The 13,929-nt window shown below is 41.7% G+C and overlaps 2 protein-coding genes across 2 annotated transcripts in view; one reads left to right on the forward strand and one right to left on the reverse strand.

Moving 5' to 3' along the window:
* NUDT21 (nudix hydrolase 21) overlaps window positions 1–9,911 on the reverse strand; it is a 22,327-nt gene extending 12,416 nt beyond the window's left edge. Inside the window, exons 1-3 of the mRNA XM_019012198.3 lie at window positions 9,632–9,911; window positions 6,339–6,539; window positions 5,177–5,240 (exon numbers count right to left, since the gene is read on the reverse strand). Of these exons, the coding sequence (XP_018867743.1) occupies window positions 5,177–5,240; window positions 6,339–6,539; window positions 9,632–9,747 (381 nt within the window). The 5' untranslated portion in view covers window positions 9,748–9,911. The remainder of the gene's footprint in view (window positions 1–5,176; window positions 5,241–6,338; window positions 6,540–9,631) is intronic.
* The window catches only part of OGFOD1 (2-oxoglutarate and iron dependent oxygenase domain containing 1), a 25,793-nt gene continuing 21,540 nt past the window's right edge, over window positions 9,677–13,929 (forward strand). Inside the window, exons 1-2 of the mRNA XM_004057671.5 lie at window positions 9,677–10,311; window positions 11,812–11,957. Coding sequence (XP_004057719.2) covers window positions 10,158–10,311; window positions 11,812–11,957 — 300 coding nt within the window. The 5' untranslated portion in view covers window positions 9,677–10,157. The remainder of the gene's footprint in view (window positions 10,312–11,811; window positions 11,958–13,929) is intronic.

Here is a 13,929-nt window from a genome sequence, read left to right on the forward strand (position 1 = left end):
TGGTCTCGATCTTCTGACCTTGTGATCCACCTGCCTCGGCCTCCCAAAGTGCTGGGATTACTGGCATGAGCCACCACGCCTGGCCTCTTGATTTTCATTTTAAAAACATTTTTTAAAAGCCTATAACCCTCTACTATGAATGAGAATTTAGATATTAAAATCACACATCCTAGTTACACTTTTTCTTCCACCATCTTCCCATTATCAATATTTGGTTAAGTCAATATTCAGTATTTAAGTTAGTATGATCCGGTAGATCAGTCACAACAGAGCAATGATTAGCAAACCGTATCTCCTTACTTGTTCAACTGTCCTATTCTTTAGTTAATAACTTTCATTTCCTTTGCTATCACTAAATTCATTTCCCACATTCTCCATAACTTAAATTTCTTCCCAATTCAAATATCGTCAGTTATTCTATTAATTTCATCTTTTCTAAGACATGTTTTTCCTTTTTTCAAGACAAGATCTGTCACCCAGGCTGGAGTGCAATGGCGCGATCTCCACTCACTGCAACCTCCACCTCATGGGTTCAAGTGCTTCTCTCACCTCAGCCTCCCCCGCCCCCAGCCTCCCGAGTAGCTGGGACTACAGATGCAAGCCACAGCACCAGGCTAATTTTTCGCCATGTTGCCAAGGGTGGTCTCAAACTCCTAGGCTCACGTGATCTGCCCATCTCAGCCTCCCAAAGTGCTGAAATTACAGGCATGAGCCACCACACCCAGCCTAAGACACGTTTTTCTATCATCCTGCTGTAATCTGTACTTAATAGTCTCAACCCTGCTTCACAGCTGGAGTCCTTATTTTATTCCATTTTGGGGGTGAACACCCTCTAGTAGCTTCCTGAGAAAAGGTACAAGAGATGTAACTTTTTGAAACTCTGCATGTCTATAAGTAACTTTTACCCACACACTTGATTTATAGTTTGATTAGAAAATTCTAGGACAGAGATTATATTCTCTCAAAATTATAAAGACAACACTCCACCATCCTTTAGCTTCCAGAATTATTTCTGGGTAGTTTAATGCAATTTCTGATTTTGATGTTTTGCAATTAACCTCTCTGCTTACCAATCCTCCACCTCCCACTTTGGAAGCTTTTACATCTTTTTGTTTTTATTTTTGTTTGTAGGATCTAAAACGTCATGATGAGATGCCTTTGCGTAGATCTTTAAACATTCACTATAGAGGCAAGGCCAGTAGGTCTTTTCAATCTCAAAACTCATGCCCTTTGAGGTTTGAGAAATTTTCTCTAATTATGCTTTGCTAATTCTTCCTTTTACTCTGTTCTATTTATCTATCGTTTATATTGGTCCTTCTAGAATGACCCACTAATTTTATCTATTCTTACCTACATTCTTTTTATCTTTTCATTCTATTTTCTGGTAGAATGAACCTCTTAACTCTTTACTGAATTTTTCATTTCTTCCAACATTTTTTTAATATCCATGAGGTTTTTCTTGGCTAAAATGTCTTTTTAATAGCACTGTTTCACAGGTGCAAAATCTCCTCTCATCTCACCAAGAATATTAATCATAGTTTTGTCAATGGTTGAGTTTTCTGCTTCTGTTGAGGTCCTTTTGCTTCTTTTGATCTTTTTCTTGTTAAGAAGTTTTCTCCAAAAGCCTGGTGATAGTTGGTTGTGTACTCACAAGGGAGAAGCAACAAGATGCTTAATTGTCACCTCTGTGTGCATGAGTGATAGGACTACAATATTTTTTTTTCTTTTTTTTTTTGAGACGAAGTCTTGCTCTGTTGCCCAGGCTGGCGTGCAGTGGCACGATCTTGGCTCACTGCAACCTCCACCTCCCGGGTTCAACTGATTCTCCTGCCTCAGCCTCCCGAGTAGCTGGGATTACAGGCGCCCGCCACCACGCCCAGCTAATTTGTTTATGTTTGTAGAGACGGGGTTTCACCATGCTGGTCAGGCTGGTCTCAAACTCCAGACCTCATGATCCACCCACCTTGGCCTCCCCAAGTGCTGGGATTACAGGTGTGAGCCACCGCGCCTGGCCCAGGACTACATTATTTCTATAGAAAATTCTTGCTTTGGTTTGGATATGGCTTGTTTCCCTGCCCCCAAACTCATGTTGAAATTTGATCCCCAATGTGACAGTGTTGGCAGGCAGGGCCTAGTGGAAGGTGTTTGAGTCACGCAGGTGGATCCTTCATGAATAGTTTAATACCCTTCCTCCATCAGGAATGGATTAGTTCCCTGGAGAGTGGGTTGTTAAAGAGTGTGGCTTCCTGGATTCACTCTTGCTTCCTCCCTTGCCATGTCTCTTTGCACATGCCCACTCCCATTTTGCTTTCTGCCACGAGTGGAAGCAGCATGAAGCCCTCACCAGCTGCCCAATCTTGCCACCAGAACTGGTGAGCCAAATAAATCTTTTTCTTTATAAATTACCCAGCCTCAGGTATTCTGTTATAGCAACATTAAACAGACTAAGACAGCTCCCAAGTGGCAGTATCTGAAGTTTTTCTTGGACTGGTCACTTTTTCCAGAAACAAGATTTCCAACCCTCAGCCTGGGATATATAAATCTAATTGTTGGCTGGGCCTGGTGGCTCATGCATGTAATCCCAATGCTTTGGGAGGACTGCTTCAGGCCAGGAGTTTGAGACCAGCCTGGGCAACATAGCAGCACGATCTCATCTCTATAAAAAACTTTTCTTTAATTAGCCAGGCATCATGGGCACATACCTGCAGTCCTAGCTACTCAGGGAGCTGAGGCAGGAAGATTGCTTGAGCCCAGGAGTTTGTGGTTACAGTGAGCTATGATCACACCACCATCCTCCAGCCTGAGGAACAGAGTGAGACCCTGTCTCTAAAAAAAAATAAGTAAGCCTAGACTGACAGTGGCTCACACCTGTAATCCCAACACTTTGGGAGGCCAAAGCAGGCAGATCACCTGAGGTCAGGAGTTCGAGACCAACCTGGCCAACACAGTGAAACCCCATCTCTACTAAAAATATAAAAATTAGCTGGGCATGGTAGTGGGCACCTGTAATCCCAGCTACTCTGGAGGCTGAGGCAGGAGAATCGCTTGAACCCAGGAGGCAGAGGTTGCAGTGAGCAACCATTGCTCACATTGGAGATCGCGCCACTGCACTCCAGCCTGGGCGACAAGAGTGAAACTCCGCCTCAAAAAAAACAAAAAAAAAAAACAAAAAAAAAAACCAAGCCTAATTGTTAACATTCTGTCAGCCTAATAGAGGTCCAAGAGTCTGACTATTCAGAATAGGAAATCTGAATTATTCTCCCCATCCCCTAAACTTTTTTCATTGCTAGTTGTTCTCTGATTCAATTACTACAGAGAATCATCAGCCAGTCTTTGCCTAATTACAGAGTGGGGAAGACAATCTAGATACACAGGTTGAACATCCCAATCTGAAACTCCAAAATCTCAAACTTTTTGAGCACTGACATGATGCTCACAGGACATGCTCAGGCCGGGCGTGGTGGCTCATGCCTGTAATCCCAGCACTTTGGAAGGCCAAGGCAGGCGGATCACCTGAGGTTAGGAGTTCTAGACCAGCCTGGCCAACATGGTGAAACCCTGTCTCTACTAAAAATACAAAAATTAGCCAGGCATGGAGGCAGGCGCCTTTAATCCCATCTACTCGGGAGGCTGAGGCCGGAGAATCGCTTAAACCCGGGAGGCGGAGGTGACAGTGAGACGAGATTGCACCATTGCACTCCAGCCTGGGTGACAAGAGAGAGACTTCGTCTCAAGAAAAAAAAAAAAGGAAATGCTCACTGGAGCATTTCAAGTTTTGTATATGGGATGCTTAACTGGTAAGTATAATGCAAATATTCCAAAACCTGAAAAAAATCCCAAATCCTAACCACTTTTTTAATTTTTAATTTTTTTGAGTACACAAGATGTTTTGATACAGGCATGCAATGCGTAATATTCACATCATGGAGAATGGGATATCCACCCCCTCAAGCATTTATCCTTTGTGCTACAAACAATCCAATTATACTCTTCTAGTTATTTTTAAATTTACAATTAAATGATTACTGACTATAGTCACCCTGTTGTGCTATCGAATAGCAGCTAAACACTTCTGGTCCCAAGCTCTCAGATAAGGAATACACAACCTGTATAAATATACTCCATATATACTTCGAACCAGTCCAGTTTTCAGCCCATGCATGCCCCCACTTTCATAAGTACCTATCACCTTCAGTTCCTCAGTCATTCTGGTACTCTGCAATGCTAGATTCTGCCTGCCTGTCTGCTGGACTAAGGTTTCTGCTAAGTTAGTTATAATTTGCCCATCTGTTTTCCAGTTTCCAAAAATTTTGCTTTTGTGATTCTCTCATTTTGCACTCCCTCAACCTTTATGGACTTATATCTTTGTACCATACATTATATAAATGGAAGTCCAAGCACAGGAAAATGTTTAAGAGTTATAATACATTTTTAGAAATACTAGAAAGACAAACCAATAGGTCAAAAGTGGGAGAATTACGGGTGACTTTAGTTTTGTTTCTCCTTTGCTTTTCTGTGTTTGCCAAGCTTTTTGCACAGAGAATATATGAGTTTTGTAACAAGGGCAGGCGGCAATTGCATGTTAAAGAAGAAAACTAACATTGAAAACAATTTACAATCTCAAAATCCTCAGTATCTATGCATTTGGCCCCAAGTCTTTACATGCAGGCATTACAATGATTTTTAAAAAGTAGAATAATTTGGGCAAAGTCTAAAAAATATGTGAAAAAAGTGAAAACACAGGCATCTTTCTCATTTCAAAATTCTATAGAGGCCTACTCTTGAACAAAACTACCTGCATTCAAACCTCTGGCTCTACAACACACTAGCTATATAACAAGAAGTAATTTAAACTTAATAATATCTACTTCCTACAGTTGTGGTGGTGATTAAAGGAATTAGCGCATGTAAAGCACTCACAACAGTGACTAGCACAGTAATACTTAAATGTCAGTTTTAATTTACCATTGCTGTGACACAGTTTAACATTGTAAAAATTGAAATAAGTGTAACTTCAACTTGTAAAAAAAAAATCAACATTGTACTAACCTTCGGGGGTTTAAGTTGTATTTATTGAAAACTAAATATTCCAAAATAAGCATCCTTTTTACAAGACATTAAAAGCCAAATTAACTAGTAAGTTGATGGTATTCAAAGTGGTTAAACAGAAAAATACCTCTGTCATTAAGCGTTTTAGTCCTTCAACTTCATCTTCTCCTGGGTTAAGTTCACCACCAGGTCTGTATAAAAGTTAAGAATTTCAGCTTTCAACTTAATACAATTTGGAGATAACAAATAACACAATAATTGTTATTTCTACCAAGTCACCAAGAACATATTTCAGCATAATAAAGCAATCAAAACAAGTATCAAAGTGAAGGGGGAGAATATGCTTGAATTCATGTCAATTCCCCAGACTAACAGTATACAAACCCTAGGTTTTTTTCCTCTTCGTATATATTTATTTTTATTTTGTTGTAGATTCAACGGGTACATGTACAAGTTTGTTACATAGGTATATTGTGTAATGCTAAGGTTTAGGCTTCTAGTGAACCCATCACCGAAACAGTGAACATAATATCCAATAGGAAGTATTTCAACCCTCGCCTCCCCCTCACCCTCCCCACCTTTGGAGTATACAGTGTTTATTTTTTCCAACTTTATGTCCATATGCACCCATCACATAAACCCTAGTTTTAAACAAACAGAATATATAACATAGCACAAACATAAACAAAATTGCTAACCACCAGTCCATCCCAATCTCCTCTCTGGGAGCTATCTGATGATAATGGAGTCTAGAAATGCTCAGAGAAGAATGGATCATATTCTTTAGGCCAAAGAATGGGACACTTTTTCAAGAACGTCATCTAAGTATTGGAGACTTTTCTTTTTGGTATAATCTAGTCAAATAGTTACGGATCAAATGTTTGAGAGAGGTAGGAGCTTAAATGATAAAACACTAAACTGTTATCCACAAAAACCTAAGTCATCTTAAGAACAGGAAATGCTAATCATACCAAGAAAGAAATATCAATTGTTCTGGGTAATGCTACAATGACATCTAGACATTGATCTTGGACTCAACTATTCCATGGGGTTTCTACCAAGCTCAATCATTAACATCAACAACATACAGAAACATACAGATTATTAGTTAGGAAAATAAATGAGCACTGCAATGGAGAAAAATTACTCACGATTTTCTCTTTCTAAAGACATCATTAACAGCAGTGTTTGTTGAAATAAATGACCGAGGGCTAAAATTGTATTCCAGAGCTGCATAAACAGCAATCCTACTAAAAACTGTCTTGCTGTTAATTTCCAACACTACTTACAGTTTGAAGAAAGTTGTTCCCAGCTGCAGCAGTAACACATGGGGTAGCCGGTGCTCATGTACAATCAGAACCCCTTCTACAGTTCTCCTCATTCCAATTTTATCAAATTCTTCCCTCATGCGCTGAAATCTGGCTGCAACAGAGCTGTCCTTCTCGTAGAGGGGCTCTTTTGTACCAAAAGTATAATTGGTAAGAGGGTACCTGTGATCCGAAGACAAACATCTAACATGAGAACTGAAGAATGTAATTTACCATGACAGACATTAGCATAAAGAAACCATGGTACAAAAAAGTGCGTATGTTGTACTCAGACACAGGATTTGTACAGTTAACTAAAGTTAATGAGACAGCAGAGATTGGAATCTTGCTCTCTGGACTCAGCCAGAGCTTCCATTAGATCAAGCTGCTCCTCCATACTTTAACTTTCAAGTGTAGATAACACTATCCTTAAATGCTTAGAGAAATGGTTATCTGAACATTAGTAATCCTCTGGTTTTATACCATGGCTGCTATTCCAACATTACCAGTTTGGCTAATAATTAATGTCCCCCTGCATTCCGCTGACTACTAATCTAATCAGAAAGTTTTAATTATGGGTGCTAATGGCTAATCTCTTTTTCCTAAAACTAAGCCACCGTTTTTCATCAACATCCCTCCAGTTATTTTCTATTTCTCTCAGACAACTATCCTCAGATTTTTCTTGCACCACAGCCTTTCCTTTTCACAGCAACTCTTCTACTTTCTCTTTTTGTCCTCTAAGCCTATTTACTAGCCTTTGGCATTTATTCTATTCAGTCTCCTTACTGTTTCCTTCTCCTCATCTGAATCTTCTACCCACCATATCTAATCGAAAACTCTCTTCCTTTACCAATAATTTAAAATATGGCTCAAACTGTTAAAGACAGTTTTCATCTTGCCTAATAAGGATCAAATTTTTCTTTAAAGATAGTTAAAAATTCCATACTTCTATGTTGTAAGCCCTTAATTAAAGCCTTACAGCAAGAAGCCTTTGAGTAAGAATTTAGGCCACATTTGCCCATCCATGGTATCTATTCTACCAAAAGCCCTTGACATTAATAGTCAACATTATTGTATCTACCCCACTCAGCCATTCTTGAAAGGGGAACAAATCAAGGTTGCCAAAACTTTAAAAATTACTTTAATTCCAGAAGCCAAGTTCTAGGCATATGAAAAAGCTCTAAAATAATTAAAATATACCATTCCAGGATGCTTTAAAAATTTAAAGAACGTCCCCGGTAGATCCAATGCTAAATCTAAAACCATCATCCATAGCAGCAGCAGATATGCTACATAGCACGACGTGCCAAGCAATTTTTTTAAACGCTTTACATATATTAACATTTAATTCTGACAACCTGAGTTAGAAAGAATTAAGGATAGCCATTACACATCTCTGTTGCAAGAGCCAGCTCCAATATATCAGTAAGGAGATGTCAAGATGAAATGTCAGAATTTTCACCTGTGAAATCAGAGTGCCAGCCCAGACATACATATTGTTCTCATCATACTGTGAGCTTCATAAAGCAGGGGCTACACCTTACTTCCTCACCACTGTATATCCAGTATTGTGCACAGTGCCTGGTACAAAGTATGCATTCATGCAATATTTCCTAAAATAAAATATACTGGGGGAGAGGGCATTTGTTTTCAACTTAATATTAACTCAGGTGAACTTAAGTTCACAACACAATGATTATTTCTGAATATTTGTATTTACACAGGAGAGGAAATGTACTGTATATCAACCCATAATTTTAATAGAGCGAAGATTAAAATATCTTACTGAAAGCTAACTATTTTGCCAATTCTACAAAATGGTTGGATGCAAATTAATTCAGTAATCAAGACAAAACAAGAAAAGACTGTGGGTTTTAGTTCTAATAACCACTGAAAGTAATCCAGAAGCTGTGCTTTCACACTTTTAAAAAGGATAACATTTGCCTTTACCATTTGATGGATTTTTTCTTAATTTTTAAAAAAATTTTGGTAGAGACAGCCTATGTTGCCCAGACTGATCTCCAACTCCTGGCCTCAAGTGATCCTCCCACCTCAGCCTCCCAAGGTGCTGGGAGTACAGTCGTGAGCCGCCACTCCTGAGGACTTTTATACACACAACTATCAACTAATTCCAGATTTTATAAACCCAGCATTTCCATTATCTAAATTTCTAAGCTAACACGTTTTGCAAAATAAAACAATGTTAACTATCTTTTCAACTTCAAATCACTTTTGGTTGGGGGACGGGGAGAGAATGTCCGTTTATTTTAATATAAAACAGAGAAACACCTAAACTGCCTTACGAAAACATCAATACCACCAAATCCTTGCACTTGGACCCTGACTGGCATAAACTGGCCACTCTCCTCCATCCTGGCATAAAATGGAGGCACCGCGTTGCCTCGAAAACAAATCCTCAGAAACGATTTTAAAAAGCATTACTGACAATTTCTTGATTAAGACACCCCAAACGCCAATTACCTGCTACAGCGAGTCTGCTTCTGAGAATGACCTTGAAATGCAAAGGTTGGAAGTGTTGAAACAGAAAGGTGTTGAAAATAAAACACAGCCCACAATGGGTCTTCTGGTACAAACATTCTGGTTCCCTCCAGTCTGAAAGCCCAACCATAGCAGCATCCTTACTCCCAAGGAGGGGCCTACTTGTGGTGCCTGGGATGCCGGCATTGAGACATCAGACGACGCGAAGGCATAAGGCATGGGGCAGGGCAGACAGCCCTGAGCACATGAATAAAAAGTGTTGTATTCATAAACTGAAGTATTAAGTGGCACCTAAAAGGAAGAAAACTAGACCTAGGCATTACAGCTAGATCTCGAAAGCTTACTGTCAGAGTGAAATCTGCAAAAATGATACTAGGTTATACCATTCGTATCACATCAACACTCACAAAGCAATACCACATACGTGATGCGAAAGCATAAACAATTCACTGGAAGGATTAAAAAAACACACATTTTGAAGTCGGTTACCTGTGGAGAGGTGGGGAAAGGATGAGTTAAAAGCAAACTCCGTTTTTCCCCATTAGGACCGAATACATAGGATGGGAACAAGCCTTCCTTTCAGAAAAGGACTCTAACCCTGGAGGCTGGAGGATGAGAAAGGGGCCTGAGGGAGGGAGGAAGGCGCGCATCCGCCAGCGGGAGTTGGAGGCGGGGAGGTGCAGAGGCGTGAAGCGCGCCGAAAAGCCGGGGGCGCGTCGGAGAGTCTATAGGAGCTTTCACGAGAGAAATGCCCGCCAAGGCCGCGGCGCACTTACAGGTTGATGGTGCGCTCCAGGGTGAGGGGCTTCGTCTGCTGGATGTACTTGTTGCCGAACTGAGTGACCCCCCGGGGCCAGCCGGTCTGCGAGCGATTGGGCGGTACCACAGACATGCTGGCGAGCTCCGGCGCTGACGGCGAGCAGAAAGTGGCAGGCAGGGGAGACTTTCCCCGTGCGGGAAGCGGTTATCTGCAATCCCCTCAGCGGCTACTGCCCGCCATTAACAGGAGAGCGCAAGGGGAGGCGTAGGCACGCCGGAAGTGAACCCGGGGCCTCTGGCGGCAGGAAGTAGAGGGGCGGTGGCCTGCCAGACCGAGCTCTAGTGGGCCAATTGCTGGTGGGATGGCCGCAATAGCTGGAGCTCCCATTGGTAAACCGGGTATAGGTTCCGCCTTCTCTTACTTTGGTGCTTCCCATTGGGTAGGGCCGGGAAACACGGTAAAGGGGACATGCCGGGAGTTGCAGTACCTTCAGGAAAGTAGCGTCTTGATCTGCGTGGCGTGGTTCTGTGCCTTGGGAAGAGATGAATGGGAAGCGGCCAGCGGGGCCCGGCCCAGCCTGGGTGGGAAAAAAGGGAAAGAAGGAGGTGATGGCGGAGTTTTCGGACGCTGTTACGGAAGAAACCTTGAAAAAGCAGGTGGCTGAGGCCTGGAGCCGCAGGACGCCGTTCAGTCACGGTAACCGGGTGCTCTCAGGGAGGGGCCGCCACGCAGAGGTCTAGGGACCTCTGAAAAAGCCCTGGGACTCGCGCCCAGCCTTGGGCAGCGGGGCCGCAAGGGAAGAGGCTCTTAGAGGACTTTGGCCACCTCCTACTCTCCTGCCTCGGCTGTTGCTCCCTTTCACTCCAAATTCGGTTTCAATTTAGAAACGTGAGAAGAGGGAGAAATGGAGGCCGGAGAGTTTTGGGAAGCAGAGGGTATGCAAGAGATAGTTGCATTCTGGAGTCACAGATTACTGAGTTAGAATCCTCTCCCCTGATTGGGCGTCGCCAGGCAATGGAATTAACCTTGTTAAACTTCAGTTGCTTCCTAAGTAAAATGGGATAGTTCATAATATTTACCTCGGAAAGTCGGTGAATGGGAGCGACACACTAATGCTTGCAGGCTTCAGTAAATGTTTCCCTGAGTAAGGCCCAATACACATGTGGACAAATACAGGAGTGGCTGATGTCATTTCTCCTGCAAGGGCATTGCTCAGCTGCCCCAGGAGAGTCTAGCCAGGGCATTTGTCGTGAGCTGCCAGCTTGGCTCCCTAGTGTACTCGTCTCTACGCGCCTGTAGTTTGACTCCATGATGTATGAAAATAAACGCGCTTTGACCAAGGAAAGGCGCCTACGTTGAACGATTCCAGCCTCAGCTTTAAATATCACCTTAGGTGTTCAGAGCTCTGCTTCATGCTCCAGGGCATCCCCTTCTAGAGTTTGCCGTAATTTTTCTTTCCGTTGTCAAGTGCTTTGAAGAGGTGAGTCCTGGGTAGGCTGGATGCCTATAGAAAACGATAGCTTAGTGTTTAAGTGCAGGCTCTGTACTCTCAGTTTCTTCATCTGTAGAATGGGGAGAGTGATAATGTCTCCCTCAGAGCTGTTAAAAAGATTGAATGAGATCATGGGCCTGGCACCTGGTAGGTGGTGCTGATGATTACAGGATGGTGATCTAGCCAGCTGGAAGCAGTGGGTAAATGTTGGGGTAGAAATCAAGGAATTAGAGGTGGTTATGCCTGAACTGAACTGATTTTTTTTTTTTAAGTACAGTAAGTAGTAAATGCCTCTGACAGTAACTTGGGAAAAGCAAAAGCAGGGAAACTGCCGACCAGTATTGCTACTCTCATTTAATGTGCTACCCAAGGTTTGAGGGAAATGAATTAAAAATCTAAAATACATTCAATTCAATATGTAATCATTGAAACACATAAAAAAAAGAGTAGGAACCTTGATTTAGTGACATCACCCATCACTCATCTCAAGGACTGGAGTTGTAAGCATGGTATCTTTAAAAGTAGTATTTAATGGGTAAAGAAGAAAGGTCAGAGCTTATGATTTTTTTCCCCAAATCTTAGACTTTAAGTATTAGGTTCCCCAAAATTCATGACCATCCCCTTTTGTATTAGCTCTGCTATGTTACTTGGGTGTCAAAAATACAAAAGGAAAAAAGCCATAGATAATGTTTTTCTTCCAACAGAAGTCATTGTCATGGACATGGACCCTTTTCTTCACTGTGTGATCCCAAACTTCATCCAAAGCCAAGACTTCTTAGAAGGGCTTCAGAAGGAACTGATGAACTTGGACTTCCATGAGAAGTATAATGATTTATATAAGTTCCAGCAGGTATTTATTCCCCTGCCACATTAACTCTTCCAGCTTGGAAATTCACTGTCTGTGAAATCATTGAATACCTTTAGACTTGAGGTTTTAGGGTGGGTTTGCCTTGAACAGTCCTTGCATTGACATTGTTAAGAGCATGCCTTCATTTAACCAAGCTTACTGAGTGTTAACTATGTGTTAAGTGCTATAATTATATGGAAGCCTTAGACAGTGCCTGCCCTGTAAGACTTTAAAATCTAGTGTTCAAAGTGCAAGACTTATCAGTTTCTTCATCTGCAGGATGGAGAGAGTGATAATGTCTTCCCTAGGTACACAGGTTTCTATGGGTCTCATGGCTTTGCCTCCTCTTGGATGTCTAGTAAGTATCTGACACTTAAGTCTAAAACTGAATTCTTGGTCTTCTCTAAATTTGCTCCACCTGTAGTTTTCCCCATCACAGTTAATAGCAACGTGATCTTTCCAGTTGCTCAGGCCAGAAGTAATAATAAGGGTGAATGTGATGGTGATAGAGATAGTGAAGAAACAAATTAAGCCGATGAGTAAGTATGTTATAAACAAAGGGGTTAAGTACATGTGGGTAAGTGGTATGATGGTGAAGAGAGTTGTACGTTGGGAGACAATTACCATTTAAAATCTTGAGTTCGGGCCAGGTGTGGTGGCTCATGCCTGTAATCCCAGAACTCTGGGAGGCCAAGGCGGGTAGATCGCCTGAGGTCAGGAGTTCGAGACCAGCCTGGCCAACATGGTGAAAACCCGTCTCTACTAAAAATATAAAAATTTTCTGGGTGTGGTGGCATGTACCTGTAATCCCAGCTACTTGGGAGGCTGAGGCAGGAGAATCACTTGAACCCGGGAGGTGGAGGTTGCAGTGAGCCAAGATCACATCATTGCACTGCAACCTGGGCCACAAGAGCAAAATACCATCTCAAAATAAAATAGAGTTTTGAGTTCATGTTTTTGTTTCAGGTGACTTGCTATATTACAGTATGCTCTACATTGCAGTAGGGCAAAGCGTTAAATCCGTTTTTTTTTTTTTTTTTTGGTGGACAGTTTAATTGGGCAGAAAACACTATCTCTTTTTTTTTTTTTTTTTTTTTAAGTTTGGTTTTCTGGAAGACACAGCCTAGTCTAGGTATAGAAATACAGGTCATTGGTTTCCCCAGTTTGGGGGTATATCTTTCAGTACATGGAGGATATCACTCTTAGAAATCCTTTGTAAACCTCAGGGACATCTGTGCTTCAAATTGGGGAAAAAAAAAAAAAAGATGAAAAAGATGAATAATAATTTTTTTTTTTTTTTGCATTTTCCCATTTCATTTTATCTGGGATAAGAGAGTAAATAATGAATTTCTCTCTCTTATTCTTTTACACTAGAGCTGATTGGTCAGATGGTTGTATCCTGACCTTCCCCAGATCTTTCTGTCTTTGGACCTTGTACACATGACTGAATTAACCAGGATAAATACATGAAAGATATGACTCTTAATAATTCAGAAAGCTGAAAACTAAACTGCTTTCCATGGTAAGGTTGCACAGGTTAATTAAAAACCTGTGCTGTTAATTAAAAACAGCAGTTACCTGCTGTTGTGATTATCGCACCCTTGGCCTCTTGTTGATTTGGGGCCATACGCATCTGATTATTAAAATTGAAACATCAGAATAATTTTTACTTCATGCAATTTGGAAGATTAAAAATACTGGAAGATGGCCGGGCACAGTGGCTCATGCCTGTAATCCCAGTACTTTGGGAGGCCGAGGCGGGCAGATCACGAGGTCAGGAGATGGAGACCATCCTGGCTAACACAGTGAAACCCCGTCTCTACTAAAAATACAAAAAATTAGCCAGGTGTGGTGGCACGCGCCTATAATCCCAGCTACTCGGAAGGCTGAGGCAGGAGAATCGCTTGAACCCAGGCGGTGGAGGTTGCAGTGAGCTGAGATCGCGCCACTGTACTCCAGCCTGGGTGACAAAGTC

This window comes from Gorilla gorilla, chromosome 18 (assembly GCF_029281585.2).
Source record: "Gorilla gorilla gorilla isolate KB3781 chromosome 18, NHGRI_mGorGor1-v2.1_pri, whole genome shotgun sequence".
In the NCBI taxonomy this organism is placed as follows: domain Eukaryota; kingdom Metazoa; phylum Chordata; class Mammalia; order Primates; family Hominidae; genus Gorilla; species Gorilla gorilla.